Below are 17,603 nucleotides of genomic sequence, written 5' to 3' on the forward strand. Positions count from 1 at the left end.
ATTCCCTGCATCCTGATGCCAGGAAGCTCCACCCAGCCGGTTTGTTAGGAGTCAGCATAGATCAGCTGCTTGGCAGCCAGCCATCTGTTTGGCAGCTGTCCACTGCCCATGCTTAGTTACTACCACTCTCTTCCCCTTTTCCCCACAGGGGGATTGGGTCAGATGTGCTTTCGGCCACTGTTCTCATGGCTTGTGTTATCACGGGCATCCCATTGCCCACTCCCAAGTCTGGAGGGGTCTGAGAGACAGGTGTGGAAGGCAGAGCCCCAGCAAGAGCTGCTAGGCCTCAGAAAGATGGTTAGAGGCACATGGTGCACCAATTGGGCCACTTAACCCAAGCCTGAGATGGGCTGGGTCAGTTCAGGTTTCTGGGAATTGCGGGCCCCATACCCCACCAAGACACTGCTGGAGACTTGCTGGGATAAGCCACCATCAGCAGAGCCCCAGCCGAGGCAGGGAGCATGCCTGCCTACACTGGCTGGTGTGAAGATGACATTCCTGGTCATACAGACGTGGACACCTGGGCAGAACAGGACCCAGCAAGCATGAGCTTCTAGCATTCAGAGCTATCTGCAGGCACAAATGCCTCAAAGCACAACGGGATTTCCCACCTTGGTTAATGTTGAGGATCTCATCACTATTGGTATGGCTGGGAATCCACCTGCTAGCATGTTGAGGATTTCTGAGCTGGAGGGAGTTGCCAAGGCCTCCTGTAGGGAGAGCTAGACAGAGGGAGATTAAATAAATTACTAGAGATTTCAGTCCCACCCCCTCTTGGGTAGGTCAGGGACAGCCATCAAGATGGTTTCACGTCTATTCCATCCCAAGCAGTATCTAACCCACTGAGCTCCAGCTGCAGTTTCAGGAGTGACTTGTGATCTGGGGTGCCTGATTTGACACATGGAGGGGGCTGCTATTCAGAGTGCTGATCACCCACCCACCCAGAGTCAGGCCTGGGTCAGGGCAGTCTCAAAATCGGGCATGTTGTGATGGAAGTAGCACCAGCCGCACCCAGGACAAACTAGACTAGAATACAGCCCCCTCTCCCACAGCAATATTGGCTTTGCAGGGCCCCCCTGGAGCCAGGAAAGGCAGCAGACCGCTCGGAGCGGTACAGGCCAGATTAGTCAGGTGCATGCTGTTCTCACAGCTTGTTGTCGTCACTTTTACCAAGGCTGCCTTTAGACACCAGGAGCCTCCATTCCAACTCTTGAAAGGTCTCACCCCTGGAGTGCCCAGGTCACAAGAACAGGAGGACGTGTGGCACCTTAGAGACTAACAAATTTATTAGAGCACAAGCTTTTGTGGACTACAGCCCACTTCATCGGATGCATAGAATGAAACAGAGTAAGAAGATTATATTTATATACACACACTGGAAGTTGCCATACAAACTGTAAGAGGCTAATTAAGATGAGCTATTATCAGCAGGGGGGAAAAAACTTTTGTAGTGGTAATGAAGATGGCCCATTTAGACAGTTCACAAGAAGGTGGGAGGATACTTAACACATATTGACTCTTATTTCCCCATGTTAAGTATCCTCCCACCCTTTAAGTATCCTCCCACCTTCTTGTGAACTGTCTAAATGGGCCATTTGTAGTGATAATGAAGTTCCCCGCCCCCGCTGATAAGAGCTCATCTTAATTAGCCTCTTACAGTTTGTATGGCAACTTCCAGTGTGTTTATATAAATATAATCTTCTTACTCTATGTTCCATTCTATGGATCCAGTGGAGTGGGCTATAGCCCACAAAAACTTGTGCTCTAATAAATTTGTTAGTCTCTAAGGTGCCACACGTCCTCCTGGTTTTTGTGGATACAGACTAACAGCTGCTACTCTGAAACAGGTCACAAGAGGAACTGCTGGTGAAGCCTCAAAGCAATGTGCCAAGTCCTTTGGAAAAGCCCTGGATTTTGACCATCCCTGACAGATGCTCCAGAGCCCACACATTCAGTGCATAGCACTCAACCACTAAGGAAGTATCAGTGGCCCTAGTTAGCTGCTGTTTAGTGAGGATTCATTTGCACCACATCCACTCAGCAGGGAGCAGCTAGATATCACTAGTGCCCAGGAGATTCAGAAACATCAAGCAGAGTCAGGAGATAAGGTTCAGAGTTTGAAGAATGAAGCTATCCAGCTGCTTTTATATATAGAACTTTGTAAAGGTAGCTAAGCTTAGGCCTCACCATCCGAGGGAAATCCCTGAGAATTGTGGGGCATTTTACACCAGGAGAGTCAAAGCTCCTTCCTCATTATGTTCAGTCACTGCCTCGAGCCCCTCTAGGATCTGCCATTGCCCCAAGCGCTAGGCAGTTTCAGCCTCATTAGGGAGATGGAGGCACACCACAAGGTTAAGTGGCATGACCAAGGCCATCAGCAAGTGGCAAGTTGGCAGCTAGTCAAGAGACAGATGTTTAGGCCCAGATCCACAAGGCTACTTGGGCATCTAAATGCTCAGCCTTGGGTGCTTCAGTCCCAAGTTCGGCACTGCTGCAATCCACAAAACTCCTGCCAAACCCTGTAAGTGCCTCAGCACCCACGTTCCTGCCTCAGGGCACGTCACACACAGCTGCCTCCCTCCAGGCATGTGGGCACCTAAACCTTAGAGCGATTCACAAGCCAGGCATCATGTGTCAGGCATGCTCAGAGGCTGCTTGCTAGGTCCAGCCCCATTCAAATTCTGGCCAATGTGGAGGAAAATGGAGACCCTTGTTCAAATCCTACATGATCAGTGGGTGAACCCCCTTCAGGGAGGCTAGCCCACCCCCCTGCAGCCCTGCTCCCCCAAGCCAGGCTGAGCCACCTCCCCACCATCAGGCCAAGCTGCTGGTTAGGGTGCCCACTTGGGAGACCCCAGGCCCAGTCATGCTCATTTCCTCAGAATGGAAGGGATTCAACAGGAGACACTGAGGGACATCCCACAGTTTAGCAGGGAGGGTGCTCCCCTATCCCACCATCAGGCAAAGGGGGAATTGAACCCGAGTCTCCCACATGCCAGGAGAACACTCTAGCCACTGGGCTAAGAGTTAAGGTGGAAAGGGGCATCACACCTCTCCTTCTGTGGAGGGGGGGAATCAAAGCGGGGGCCTAAACTATCTGGCTCCACAGTGGTGGCGCGAGCAGAACCAGACACCCCAGGCACCGTTGTAATCAGCCTCTCATTGGCTAGCTTAGGCAGCTCCCTACCTAGTGGGCTGGCCTTTGTGGAGCCCTTTCTTAAGCACCTCTCGCCCCAGAGATTGCACAGGGAGCTTGGGCACCTGACTCGGCTTTGGGGATCCGTGTGGCTCCTTGATTTCCAAGGTGTTCTTGTAACCCACATCCTGCCTAATAGGGAGATGTCTCTAAGAGATCTTCCTCTCTCTCCTCCCACCCAATAGGATCTGGGTCCAGTTGATTGTGGCTAGGCAGATGCACAATTGGCTCGCCACACTCAGTTTCTGGAATGGTGGGGGGTGGTAGTTTTGGGTACGGCCGCCACGAGGGCGGCCAGTCAGGGCAGCTGCTTTGCTAGAGGCCACGTGCCCAGCATAGGTTGGGAGAAGCTGAGCCCAGAGGCAGGACGCAGGCGGTTTTCCCGAACTCTGAAGCACTTTGCAGCAGGCTAGGAATTGTTAGCCCTCCACCAGGGAAGCCCTAGCACTGTTCATTACAGGAAGCTGTCCCGTCCCGTCCCCCCTGTCAATTTAGTTTAAGTGTGTACATTAAAGGTTTGATTTTAGCCCAACTGTTTTAGTTAAATGGGCTCAACTAGTACAATTCACCAGCTTTCCTCTTATTTAAATGTGACGGGGAAGGGTCATTTTGCTATTAGTTTTGTATTTCATGCAAGCTTTTTAAAAATCTATATGATTAACTCAGTGGCTGGTTAATTGCTTAGCAGCCAACTAACTCAAAGGGATTTAGTTCAGAGGAATCTGCACGGATTCCAGCTGAAAATTTCAGCAAGCAAATGGAGGGAAGCAGTTGCTTTTGACTCAGCAGGCTCTATAGATTTAGTGATCAAAGACTAACAGACACAGATGAACTCAACTTAAGCTTTTGGTGACAATTTCTTCTTACTGTGTTTGTGGGGACGGACCAGTTATACATAAAGAAAACAAATTAAACCTAAAGAGAAGATAATATATGTTGCTTATAAAATAGCCATGTTAGGTTGTAAATTTTTTTATGTTTTTTCATACTTAATTCTTAAATTTGGGGGGGGAGGGGAGTTTGACCCTGTGCAATCCTTACAGAATTCAATCAGGATTTTCAGCATCTCCAGGTGCTTTTCTAGGAGAGCTGGGCTTTTAACTAGGACAATGAAGTAAACTCTAGGCTGCCCCCAGGTCACAGGGACACTCAGCATTGCCACTTAAGTCCCTCCATGGATCCCACCTGTATAGTCTTTAAAAGAACAAAGCCCTGATGTTTAAAACAGTACAGCTCTTGCTCTCTGGCTAATATTACTCAGAGTTCTCATTTGGAGCAGGGAATATAGACCCCCTTGAACAGAGATCACCTGCTGAGAGCTAGACAAGCCATAGCTCTGGTTAGATACATTTAACAACTTCCGGCTCAAGGAGGAACACCTAGGTTGTTTCCTTTAACCAAGCCCTAGCAAAATTGATAGGGTAGAGCTTGCAAAAATAGGAGGGGATGAGATCACTAATAAGAAAAGATTCCAATATATTATTAGAAAATAGATCTTATGAGCTACCCAATGTGATTCTTCTCAAAGGAAGCCACCCTTACATCTTACCCTTTAGGCAAAGCCTAGAGTAAAGTGAGAGACAGTCCTTCATTAAAGGCACAGACCCAGACAGGTGTCCCTAAACTCTCTGGACCCGTACTGTAGAGCCCAGCAGCTTCTCTAATTAAGCTTCACCATCGCTCTAAGTGGGCAGCTCTGCTCCAATCACTAGATGTCACTTCATGAGCAGACAGCCACTTGTGAGCCTGTCTCCCTAGCAGATCCCAGCTCAATTAGACTCAGCTTTTGAAGTCACCCCAGCACCAACATGGGAGTTCTCAGCTGACATTTACTCTGTGATCTACAGAGACACTGGAACATCTCCAAGCCAATCAGCAAACTCAAGGGTGAGGCATGCCCAGCAGCCACTCCTTGCTGGTCCATTACTGATTTACAAAGGCAGAGAGTACTGAGGCCCTAAACATTGCATTATGTAGTGAAGTTACAGGTTTGCAGCTTAGGGGGGCTGCTTAAGCAGAGCCTTAACCATACTCTGGGGCTTTCCCATTTCCCCTAGAGCTATGCTCAATGGAGCAAGAGCAGAAGCTGTTAATGGTGACACAGGAAAAAGCCAACAACTTTATGGAACAGGCAGAATATTCCCTTACCTTCTGCTACCCAGATAAGACCTATGAATATAGGCCAAATGCCAAAAGGCAAACCCATGGCAAAGGAGGAACTCCAAAGGACCAGCAAGCCCTATGATGCACCACACACTTAGACAACTAACACACAACCTACTCAGAGCACTGGGCCCCTGTGAATCTTTATATAGGGGACAGCTGAGAGGCACACCTGGAACTGGCCCTCTCATTAAGGGATGATCAATTAACCCATTGTACAGAGCCCATAGAACAATAAGAGACGGCTACACACACACACTGCAGGGATAGCAGCGTGTATCTTCCCTATAGCTGCAAACTCACTATAACACATTGCACATACCTCTAAGGTCTATCTACACTGCAATGAAACACCCGTGGCTGGCCAGTGCCAGCTGACTTGGGCTCATGGGGCGGGGGTTGGGCTTCAGGGCTGTAAAATTGAGGTATAGACATTCAGGTTTGGGCTGGAGCTCAGGCTCTGGGAGCCGCCCAGCTCATGGGGTCCCAGTGCAGAGATAACCATAGAATTGAAGGCCAGAAGGGACTACCAGATCATCTAGTCTGGCCACGAGCGTGTCACAGGCTACCCAGCACCCACACAGTACCCAACAACCAAAATTAGTTTAAAGCGTTACAGCCCACAGGAGATTAGACTGTGATGTGCCCCAGGAAGAGAATAGGAGGGTCTGAGGTGCCCCAGTGCCCAAGTTCCCTGCGATGGCAGGGAATTATTAAATGAGATTCATCCCGATAATCCTGGCAAGTGACCCCCCCTCACATGCTGCTGAGGAAGGTGAACCCGCCCCCCCCCAGATCCCTGCCAATCTGATCTGGGAGAAAATTCCTTCTCAGCCCCACATATGACAATCAGCGAGCCCCTGACCATGTGAGCAAGAACCAGCCCAGCCAAGCACCAGAGAAAAAGACTGCTCTGTGCCTGGCCCACCCAGTCCAGTGTCCCGTCTCCAGCCGTGGCCATCCCTGATACTTCAGAGCAAAGAGATTTAAAAACCCCTTTTCCCTTCCTGACCTTTGGCAGTGGCCAGCTGCAAGCCTGTAGTATGAGCTTTTAGGAACATAAGACATGGACCAGAAGTGAGCCCTGCCTCCCACCGTCACAAGTACCCGTCCTACAATCACGCTCCTACATTTGTCCATCTCCGTCTCCAACAACTGCTTTTGGGAGGCTGGTCCAGAACCTCACCCCCCCCGCCCCCCCTGACTTGTTCATGGCCAGCTCACATCTCCTCCACACACGCACATCAGCGTGCGAACACACTGCAGAGTGACCCTGACATAAGCAAAACCCAGTGCACTGCCCACTGCCGGGGCACAAACCAACGCTCCTGAAGAGCGACACACTCACACCACAACAGTGATTGGACGCACAATCACACACGAGCAAAAAAGCAGGGCAGGAACACACAGATGCATACAAACGCAGGCTGGGAAGCACTGCAGGGATGGACAGACCCACACTATGGACAGGCCACCACACGAGGTGGCTCCCCACCTAAGCTGGCTAATGGAAGGTCCCCAGAAGTCTTGGTCCAGAGAGAGAGAGAGGAAGAACAAACATGAGAATGACACTGTAGCCTGGTGGTCAGTGCACACCGCCAGGATGTGGTGGATCCGGCCTCTTGCCCACTGACTCTTTCAATATTTATTCTCAGTACAACAGCTTCAGTAGGAGAGACTGAGGGAGCCCCCACACCACAATGTCCCCTAGCCTAGTGGTTAGAGCAGGCACCCGAAAGGTGGCAGACCCCTGTTTGAATCCTTTTCAAAGGCAGGCAGAGGGGAGACTCAGGCCAGGGGCCTCTCACAGGGGCAGAACCAGAATGTCCCTAAGGAAAGGGCCTGGCACCGCATGCATGTCCTCATGGAGCCCTCTCCTCTCCTTTTGGAGTTGGCCTGGCTCTGGGAGGACCAGGGTACTGGGGGCCGGAGCCAGTGCCCACTGACCGCTTTCGCTGCCATTTTGTCCTCGTTCCCAAGGAGCGGCTGGTCTCGCGCCCCCCCAGGGCTGAGCACTGTAGGGTTCAGCAGCAGCTGAGCGGGGAGTTGGGGACTTAGGTGCCTAAAGTGGCAGTTAGGCACCTAAGTCCCTTTGTGAAGCTGGCCCTACATTTCCGTGCACAAAGCTGCCTAGGGCCACATGCTGCTGTGCTCCCTGGTGCCTGGCTAATGCCTAAGCCCGGTTGGTTTCTCAGACTCAGTGATCCCCTGCCTCCCTTGTCTGCAAGGCCTGGCGCAGCACGGGTGCTTGGAGCACGCCTCCCCTGGCCCGGTGATCAGACTGGGAGTTCTGGAGCGGCCTGGCTGGTGGCCCAGGGCAGCCATGGCTGGAGCACTCTTCGAGAATGGGGAGACGCTGATCCACATCCCCACTTTGCTTGAGTCAGAGCAGGAAGGTGAACCCGGGTCTCCCCCTCCCAGGGCAGATCTGGGACCACCAGCAGGCTGGCAGTTCCGGGCTGTTCCACTTTGTACAAATAATGAAACATCCCAGGGCAAGCGGAGAGATTGACTTAGTAGCCCAGTGGGCAGGGCACTCGGGTGGGATACCCAGCTTCAAGCCCCTCCTCCAATGAATATATAATTCTTTATACAAAGTGGAACAGCTTCACCAGGAGAGACTGAGAGACACCCCCCCCCGCCACCTCCCCAGCCCTTTTCTATGACGTTGAGACTGCCCTGGACTTGCATCTTGATGCAAACGCTAAAAGCCCCTTCCTGCCACCAAGGGGCAGTCGAATTCCACGCCAGCTAGGCTGAGACCGGCAGCCTGCAGAGCAAGGTGGGCAGACGCAGGGGATCTCTTTCCTTAGCAGAGGTCCCCACACTGTGGGGCGTGCCCCCTCTGGGGAGGCAGTTCCCAAACTCGAGCACCTCTCCCCCTAGGTGGGTGCGGAGGAAAGTTCAGGGGGATGCAGCGGGGCCCAGACCAGCCCCCACAGGGGGGCAGGGAGGGAGTGCCACCCAGCCCCACTCCACTCCCAGCTCTGCTCTGCCCTGCTCCCACCCTGGGACCCTGGCCCCAGATCGGTTCCTGGCCCTGCTCCCAGCCCCTGACCTGCCCCCAATTGTGGTCCCAGCCTCGCCCCCCTTACTCCCCTGCCCCACATCCCAGGCCTGGGTTAGGGGGATGCAGACAGGGTAACAGGGTGGGGGGTGACCCTGAAAAGTTTAGGGACTACGGCCTTAGAGACAAGGTACCAACTTCTGGGCGCTGGGCTGCGCCAGGCAACAGAGGGAAAACATGAGCCAAAGAACCCAACAGCATCATGCTTCTGAGAACGAGAGCAGCATCCCTCAGCATGCAGCTCCTTGCACAGACCCAGCAGCGGCTGTTCTACCCACAGACTGTCATCACCCCAGCATTGCCCCGACTGCCCCCCTAGAGACCCCGGGTACCCAGTGACACCCAGCTACACCCCGACTGCCCCCCCAGAGACCCCGGGTACCCAGTGACATCCAGCTAGACCCCGACTGCCTCCCCAGAGACCCCGGGTACCCAGTGGCACCCAGCTAGACCTCGACTGCCCCCCCAGAGACCCTGATACCCAGTGACACCCAGCTAGACCCCGACTGCCCCCCCAGAGACCCTGATACCCAGTGACACCCAGCTAGACCCCGACTGCCCCCCAGGGAGCCTAGTACCCAGTGACACTCTGTGGGGTGCTAGGACTGTACTTTGTCAACAATAAACCTGGCCAAACGCCTTCGCCGCGAAAGCGACCCTGTGGCCTTTCCTTATGAATCACATCGAGGGCTGCTAAACGGGCAAGGTGCGCTCTCCTGGCACAGCTAACGCCAGACCTCCGCGGGCAGCATAGGAGCAACCCACAGACACACACGACAGCAGTCACAACACACAGCGCAGGCAGCCGTGGAGACTCCGAGGTAGGCACCTGCCTAGCAACTGCTGAGGAATGAGCATGCCAAGGTACCGATTCAGAAGTAGCAGTCCAGGGTATCAAAGAGTCTGGCAATGCTGATCCCTGGCTAGTGTGGACGTGACCACCAGAATCATAGAAGATCAGGGTTGGAAGGGGCCTCAGGAGGCCATCTAGTCCAACCCCCTGCTCAAAGCAGGACCAAGCCCCAATTTTTGCCCCAGAGCCCTAAATGGCCCCCTCAAGGATTGAACTCACAACCCTGGGTTTAGCAGGCCACTGCTCAAACCACTGAGCGATCCCTCCCCCCTTAAAGGAGGAGGTGGTCTTTGGTACCCACCCGGCAGACACCCAGCCCTCCCCAGAATGCCCCCTGCAGAGACGCAGGTACCCAGTGGGAGCCCTGAGGCTGCTTGATCTGACACAGAGGCCCCTGCATGGCCCTAGGCCAGCAGGAGAGGAAGGTGGACTGAAACCTGCTGCCCCAAGCCCTGGCACACAGGGAATGCACATCTGGCCAAGGTGCTCTGAGCTGAGCTTGCTCCTTTCGGGCCTGCTTGTGGCAGGTGTGGACACCAGTGACAGCAGCAGGTGATTGCTCTCAGGCAGCATCCCGTCCCCTTGTCCAGTGAGTCCCTCCATCGCCTCGGCAGAATGATGCTCAGAGACTCGGAGAACAATATAAAAACCAGCATTTAATTGAAACGTCGTTAAAACCAACTCGGTGGGTTATTATATAAATATAAAGTGCAACATTGCCAACAGCTGTATAAATTAATTTCAGTCGCGCGAGGTTTGCCTCCCGGTGCAAGTGTGCAAACCTGTATTGCTCTGCAGGGCCAGAGACAGCTCTGCTGGGGAAGTCAGCCCTCCAGGAGGGTTCTTTGGCTTGGCAAGTTTCATCCAGGCCCTCAGTGCATTCAAAAGAGGAGATCTCTGCAGGGAGGTGGGCACCCACCCTCTCCCCCGAGAGAGAGAGGGTGTCTGTGCAAGGCTCACATTATCCAAGAGGAAGGGCGGGATCATTTGCAATCAATTCTCCTCAACCCATTTCCACCGTATATTTTAAAAACGAGTGGGGCGTGAATTACAGAGGGTTTTCAGGTGCAAAGAAGAACGGCTATTGGCTCTCAGAAGTGAGGCTGGGGCCTGGTGGACAATCACAATCCACCGTCCATATAATCTGCTCATAATGAGTCAGAATATTTGCCGCTCGGGGCCAGAGTAGATTTTTTGTGTCAATGAAGCTGAGTCGATCAAGGAAAGATCTCTGGCCAAGGAAACGGTCAAACTCTTCTTTTTTAGCACTGCAGACCAAACGCTGCTCTCTGACACCAATCCAGTCCCACTGCATCAGCCTTTAAACTCTGTGGCATGGCTCAGACAGGGTTCTAGATGGAAGTTTGGGTGGAAAGAGAGAAATCAAGGGAGAAACTGTGGCATTCATTTTTGCTGGGGTGGTAGCAAAGGGACCAAATTCTCTGCAGGTTCTTCATTGGAGTTTTTCCCAGCAGAAAATTTGGACTATCGTCTTTCCTTCTGTCCCTTGGAGCAGAAAGGGGACAAATTTGTGGATCAAAAACGGTCAGGCAATGTACTGAATTACCTGACATGAGCCCTGGTCCTGCTCGACGGGAACAGGATTGGGCCGCATTGAAAAACAACGAAGCACTTTGCCCTAACTTACAGAGTAAATGGCATTGCTCTGAAGCTACCTGCCATGATTTCACACCGAAAAGCAATAGGGACAAATCAACTGGGTGTTCTTTTAAGACCAGGACTGAGGAGAGGCTGGGGGGTTGGCAAAGTGGACATAACCTTAAAATGGCCCGTCCCAGTGTGAGGAACAAGGCCACCTGGCTGCTCTCAGTGTATCTGGAAAAGCAGAGTTTCACTCCTTTTTTTGCATCTTGCCCCATCTTCACTTCTTTTTTTTTGCATTCAAGGGTCCACCGCATTCATACGGGGCTGGGGGCTTTAACACGGGGAGGCTGAGGTGTCTGTACAGGTTGCAGAGGGGTGTCCTCTGAGTGCAATATACACGAGTGATACTGTTTGGGTAGAGCACCCCCTTGGGGCTGTAAACGGAAACACACGGTGAGTCTATGTCCTTGGCCGCTCCGGAGGGCAGAAGGTGCCCGCTAGGCAGCCGCTAATGGCACAGCACCTCTGTCTCGAACTGCAGAAGCTGCCCCATGAAGCCAAAATTGGGCGAGATGACCCCGCGGCGCTGCTTGACGAAGTCGAAGGCTTCCTCCAGGCGCACCCGTTGGGTCTGGATCAGGTAGGCCAGGCAGATGGTGGCCGAGCGGGAGATGCCAGCCTGGCAGTGGACTAGCACTCGCCCCCCGCTGCTCTTCACCGAATCTATGGAGCAAGCAGAGAGGGTCATTGAGCGCTCTAGCAGGAGCCCTGGGCTGAGAACCTCCTGTCCTGAGGCACCGCACCCCGCTTGCCCTCAGAACCCTCCAGTAAACCCCCAGGGCCGGGCCCGTTAAACCCAGACTCTCCCACTAGTTTCTCTGGAGATCCCCCTTCCTCACAGCCAGGGGCCGAACGCTCCGTGCGGCCTGCCCCACAGGCTGGCTCATTGGAGATGCCCGGGCCAAGAGTCCCTAGATGTAAGTGGCTGAAGTCCAGGGCAGGCTGTCCCCAGCGCAGGGCTCTTGGCCCCGAAACTCACTCCTCTCCTCCTTGCTGGGCACTGATCCAACAGAGCTCCTGGGCCTGATTCTGCTCTCACTTACACCAGTGTAACCCCACTGATGTCACTGAAATTCCTCCTGATTTGCTCCAGTGTCTGTGAGAGGGGAATCAGGCCCTGATCTGTTTGGCTGTAAGGCATTGTGTAAGAGCCATTGCTTTTCCTGGGGCATTGCCCCCAGGGGAGGAAATGGGGCCAGGTGGAGCAGGAATGGGACTCTGACAGTGTTGGAACTGAGCCACATGGCTGGACTGGATCCTGGCAAACCAAAGTTCTCCCTCTGGAGCAAGGGCTGCAGGGGGTTAATATTGCGCCCTGCCCAGAGCCTATCGGCCTAATCCAGACCCGACTGAAGCCAACGGAAAGGCTCCTGCTCCTTTCAATGAGCCTCGGTCGAGCGCTACGTGAGACTCTGGACGAGGGCGTCAGTAGGGCTGGGAGGGGCAATGGCTGCACTAATGACTGATCTCACGCTTACCAATAAAGCCAATGGCCTCCTGGAACCAGATGCTGATCTCGGCCATGTGGTTGTCCTCCACGGGGATGCTCTTGTAACGAAACTGCCCCTCAAAATGGTTGGGGCAGCTGGCGGAGACGTTGAGCACGGCTGTGATGCCCAAGGACTCCAGCACCTCCTTGTTGGAGGAGTGGTAGCAGCTGCCCAAGTAGAGGAATGGCAAGATCTCCACAGGGCCACCCTAGAAACAAGAAGAATAAAGACAACGTGAGACCTTCCTCCTCTGGGTTGATTCCACAGCTTTACGCGCCCCTGGAGACAGGACCCCAGTCCGCCCTGAGATCACCTGGAGCTGCCTCTGTCTGTATTCATATGCCCCTCATCTCTGCTGGACCGGAGTGCTACTTCAGCAGTGATATCAGATCAGACAGACGGACAGATTAGATTAGTGCCGGGACAGATGACTTTTCGGGGAGCGAACTGACAACAGACCCTGCACTTGACCTTGGCCAAAAACCCAGGTCAGTTCACGATTAATTTAATCTGCGAGCCCCACAAATCCTGCTGACAGATGTTTGGCCAGATACACGCTCAAGGACAGATCCTGATGCTGTTGGAGGCTTTGGCAAAACGCCCATTTTCTGAAATGGGATCAAGGACTGTCCCTCAAACAAAATTAATGACTTATCAGTGTGGTACCGATTCTGATCCCCTTACTCCAGCTGAGTAACACCTTCGCCCAAGAATACCGACCTCAGCGGGCCCCTCGGCGTTTAGGGGAGCGTTCAGGATGAGTAAGACTATCAGAATTCGGCCCTGTAATATGCGTTCATGGGCTCTGGGGTGTCTGCCTTTGGGATGGGGGGGGGGTGATTGCTGTAGATCAACCTCCCAGCCCAAGTTTGTCGCATAGCTGATGAAGTCGGGGAAACGTACCTGGTCGTAGAAAGGAGTGATGGTTCTGGAGTTACCGTTGTCTTTGGGGTCTATCAGGGCTGGCAAGGAGGCAGGAGGAGGAGGTGGCTCAGAGCACAGTTCTGGGAAGCGGGCTTGGAAACCATCAAACCCCCCTGCAAAGAACACACCAGCAAGACCCACCGCGTTAATGTCATCGCCGCTCAGCACCAGTGCAGGACAGGTTTGCCAGGGTCAGTTAAACCGGCGCGGAAGCCGCTGGGAATAACAGGCAGAAAGGTCTTATGCAGATGTGCCCAGGGCGTGGGCCGGCATTTGTGTGCTCAAAATGCATTTTAAAATGGGGTTCGCTACAGCAGCTTGTAATCTCAAGCCAGCGGGGGCTGGGGGGGCCTCTCTCCAGGGCCTCCCAAGCTGGGGGCAGGAGCCATGTACAAACCATGTCTCCTTTAGCCCTTCCGTGTGTGAAGTGGTGGTACTGATAGGAGTGAGTTTGTGTGTGATCCTGCGAGTGTGTGTGCCCTCCTGGTGGGGTGGGGGGGTGTTCTCCCAGGGTTAGTGGGGGTGCTCTCATGGTATGTGGGGGTGCATTCGTTGTTCTCCAGGGTGGGTGGCTTGGTGGGAGTGCTCTCCTGGTGGGGGGGGGGTGCGTGGTGTTCTCCCCGGGTGGGTGTGCTCTCCTGGTGGGGGGTGCTCTCCCAGGGTTAGTGGGGGTGCTCTCATGATATGTGGGGGTGCATTCATTGTTCTCCAGGGGTGGGTGGGTTTGTGGGAGTGCTCTCCTGGTGGGTGGAGGGGGGTGCGTGGTGTTCTCCCAGGGCGGGGGTACTCTCCTGGTGGGGGGTGTTCTCCCAGGGTTAGTGGGGATGCTCTCATGGTGGAGGGGGGTGCGTGGTGTTCTCCCTGGGTGGGTGTGCTCTCCGGGTGGGGGGTGCTCTCCCAGGGTTAGTGGGGGTGCTCTCATGGTATGTGGGGGTGCATTCGTTGTTCTCCGGGGTGGGTGGGTTTGTGGGAGTGCTCTTCTGGTGGGTGGAGGGGGGTGCGTGGTGTTCTCCCAGGGCGGGGGTGCTCTCCTGGTGGGGGGGGGTGCGCGCTGTTTTCCCGGGGGGGGATGCTCTCCGGGTGGGGGGTGCTCTCCCAGGGTTAGTGGGGGTGCTCTCCTGGTGGGTGGAGGGGGGTGCGTGGTGTTCTCCCAGGGTGGGGGTGCTCTCCTGGTGGGGGGTGCTCTCCCAGGGTTAGTGGGGGTGCTCTCATGGTATGTGGGGGTGCATTCGTTGTTCTCCAGGGGTGGGTGGGTTTGTGGGAGTGCTCTCCTGGTGGGTGGAGGGGGGTGCGTGGTGTTCTCCCAGGGCGGGGGTGCTCTCCTGGTGGAGGGGGGTGCGCGCTGTTTTCCCGGGGGGGGATGCTCTCCGGGTGGGGGGTGCTCTCCCAGGGTTAGTGGGGGTGCTCTCATGGTATGTGGGGGTGCATTCGTTGTTCTCCGGGGTGGGTGGCTTGGTGGGAGTGCTCTCCTGGTGGGTGGAGGGGGGTGCGTGGTGTTCTCCCAGGGCGGGGGTGCTCTCCTGGTGGAGGGGGGTGCGCGCTGTTTTCCCGGGGGGGGGATGCTCTCCGGGTGGGGGTGCTGGGTGCCCACAGGCGAGCCCCTAGGGGAAGGTGCCTTTACCTCGGAGCAGGTAGATGAGCGTGGTCCTGGCTCTGGCCTCCAGCAGCAGGGAGTTGAGGAGCAGCCTGGCCAGGCTGTCCGCCCGCAGAGCCAGCACCGAGCCGCTGGCCTCGTCCAGCACCACCAGGCGGGACAGCTCGCCTCTGCGGAGCCGCCCCAGCAGCGCCCTGTCCGGGACGAGCCAGTCCAGGCTGACGCCGGCTCGGCCGCGGGATCTGCGGCGCAGCAGCCCGTTCCAGCGCACCGGGCGCGAGTCCAGCAGGTGAGCCTGGCAGTAGGCGAGGAAGGGCCGGCAGTCCAGCACCAGGGTGCGCCCGGCTTCCTCGGGCTCGCGGAGCAGCCTGGCGAGCTCGGCGCTCTCCAGCTGCAGCACCTCCTCCATCACCATGGCTGCGGCTGAGGCTGGGGGATGCGCCCACTCCAATTTCGGGGGGCGGCGCAGGGTCCGGAGCAGGGCGCACGGGGCACGGCCGGGCAGTGAGCGCAGGGCAGGGTCCGGAGCAGGGCGCACGGGGCACGGCCGGGCAGTGAGCGCAGGGCAGGGTCCGGAGCAGGGCGCACGGGGCACGGCCGGGCAGCGAGCGCAGCGCAGGGTCCGGAGCAGGGCGCACGGGCACGGCCGGGCAGTGAGCGCAGGGTCCGGAGCAGGGCGCACGGGCACGGCCGGGCAGTGAGCGCAGGGCAGGGTCCGGAGCAGGGCGCACGGGCACGGCCGGGCAGTGAGCGCAGGGTCCGGAGCAGGGCGCACGGGCACGGCCGGGCAGTGAGCGCAGGGCAGGGTCCGGAGCAGGGCGCACGGGGCACGGCCGGGCAGCGAGCGCAGGGTCCGGAGCAGGGCGCACGGGCACGGCCGGGCAGTGAGCGCAGGGCAGGGTCCGGAGCAGGGCGCACGGGGCACGGCCGGGCAGTGAGCGCAGGGCAGGGTCCGGAGCAGGGCGCACGGGCACGGCCGGGCAGTGAGCGCAGGGTCCGGAGCAGGGCGCAGGGGGCACGGCCGGGCAGTGAGCGCAGGGTCCGGAGCAGGGCGCACGGGGCACGGCCGGGCAGTGAGCGCAGGGCAGGGTCCGGAGCAGGGCGCACGGGCACGGCCGGGCAGTGAGCGCAGGGTCCGGAGCAGGGCGCAGGGGGCACGGCCGGGCAGTGAGCGCAGGGTCCGGAGCAGGGCGCACGGGGCACGGCCGGGCAGTGAGTGCAGCGCAGGGTCCGGAGCAGGGCGCACGGGGCGATGGACGCTTCGGTGTCTCTGCAGCCTCCCCAGGCGCTGGCGTTTAAATACCCAGCGCAGGGGCCAGCTCCGGGCAGCCATATAAGGGAGTGTGTGTCACTGAGGAACTCCTTTTTTGGGCAGCATCCACTCACGTGCACTGAGATCAGAGGAGCTAAGGCCGTCCCACTGTGTGTGTGTGTGTGAGAGAGAGAGCGTGTATCCACCAGGGTGTGTATATTTGCGTGTGAGAGAGTGTGTGTGTCTCTCAGGGGGTGTGTATTTATGTGTGTTTGCTTGTGTATCTCTCAGTGTGTGTGAGTGTATTCCTGTCAGGGTGTGTATATTTGTGTGTGTGTGGTCCTATCAGAGTGTGTGTGAGTGTGTACCTATCAGAGTGTGTATATTTATGTGTGTGTGTGTATCTCTCAGGGTGTATGTATTTGTGTGTGTGTGTATCTATCGGGGGTGTGTGTGAAAGTGTATCTAACAGGGTGTGTGTGTGAGTGTGTACCTATCAGAGTGTGTATATTTATGTGTGTGTATCTCTCAGGGTGTGTGTGTGAATGTGTACCTATCAGGGTGTGTGTATTTATGAGTGTGTGTACCTATCAGGGTATATACATGTGTGTGTGTATCTCTCAGGATGTATGTATTTGTGTGTGTGTGTGTGAATGTGTACTTATCAGGGTATGTATATTTTTGTGTGTGCGTGTGTGTGTATCTATCAGGGGTGTATATTTGTGTGTGTATCTATCGGGGGGTGTATATTTGTGTGTGTATCTATCGGGGGTGTATATTTGTGTGTGTACCTATCGGGTGTATATTTGTGTGTGTATCTATCGGGGGTGTATTTCTGCGTGTGCATGCCTGTATGGGCGTGTGACAGTCTGTGTGTATCTCACTGTGTGTGTCTTTCTCTGCACGCGCCTGTATCTCACTGGGAGGTGCGTGGTGTGTTTCGCTTACAAGGCAGGCCATGACGCTCCTGGCCCTGTGTAAAGACAGCTCACAATCTCCCCGTCTGTGACGGGGGGAGCCAAGGGAAATCTCCGTCCCTTCCTGACGCGAACCAGTCTCCCCTCCAGACCATCACTTCTTGTGTCTAAGCAGTCACCTCTTCAAACCAGCACATCCCGGGCTCTCAGCACCTCTCCAAAGTCTCCCCAGACGCTCCCCTGGTTCTCAGCAGCCCCCATGAATGTCCTCATCTGTCTCAGCCCCTTCCCAGCCCAGACAACGTACTTCCCCTGGAGTCCCTGCCCGCCCCCACCTGGTTTCCTGTGGCTTCTATATATGGCACCACTCAACCGACTCGAGTCAGTGGGGTGGGGACCTTCTGTGGCTTCCCCCGCAGGTGGGGCCCCCCCGTCTCGAAATGTGAAATCTCGGGGGCGGAGTGACACAAGCGGGGGATGCG

General features: G+C 55.7%; 1 protein-coding gene across 1 annotated transcript; it reads right to left on the bottom strand.

Moving 5' to 3' along the window:
* Positions 1-9,934: 9,934 nt before the first annotated feature.
* DUSP2 (dual specificity phosphatase 2) lies at positions 9,935-15,367 on the bottom strand. Its single transcript, XM_073324944.1, has 4 exons — positions 14,980-15,367; positions 13,338-13,471; positions 12,423-12,642; positions 9,935-11,607 (listed from the first exon to the last, which is right to left on the bottom strand). The coding sequence occupies exons 1-4, from the start codon at positions 15,365-15,367 to the stop codon at positions 11,393-11,395; spliced, it is 957 nt and encodes a 318-aa protein (XP_073181045.1). The 3' UTR covers positions 9,935-11,392.
* Between the last annotated feature and the right edge of the window lie 2,236 nt (positions 15,368-17,603).

The sequence above is a fragment of the Lepidochelys kempii genome, chromosome 26 (genome assembly GCF_965140265.1).
Source record: "Lepidochelys kempii isolate rLepKem1 chromosome 26, rLepKem1.hap2, whole genome shotgun sequence".
Taxonomy (NCBI): domain Eukaryota; kingdom Metazoa; phylum Chordata; order Testudines; family Cheloniidae; genus Lepidochelys; species Lepidochelys kempii.

Bases quoted from the DNA above. Each gene is read 5' to 3' on its own strand.
- DUSP2 (XM_073324944.1), bottom strand. From the start codon at position 15,367: ATGGTGATGGAGGAGGTGCTGCAGCTGGAGAGCGCCGAGCTCGCCAGG. The intron at 13,472-14,979 runs GTAAAGGCACCT...TGTTCTTTGCAG, and splicing joins GCTCATCTACCTGCTCCGAG to GGGGGTTTGATGGTTTCCAA. The intron at 11,608-12,422 runs GTAAGCGTGAGA...CTTGCTCCATAG, and splicing joins GGAGGCCATTGGCTTTATTG to ATTCGGTGAAGAGCAGCGGG.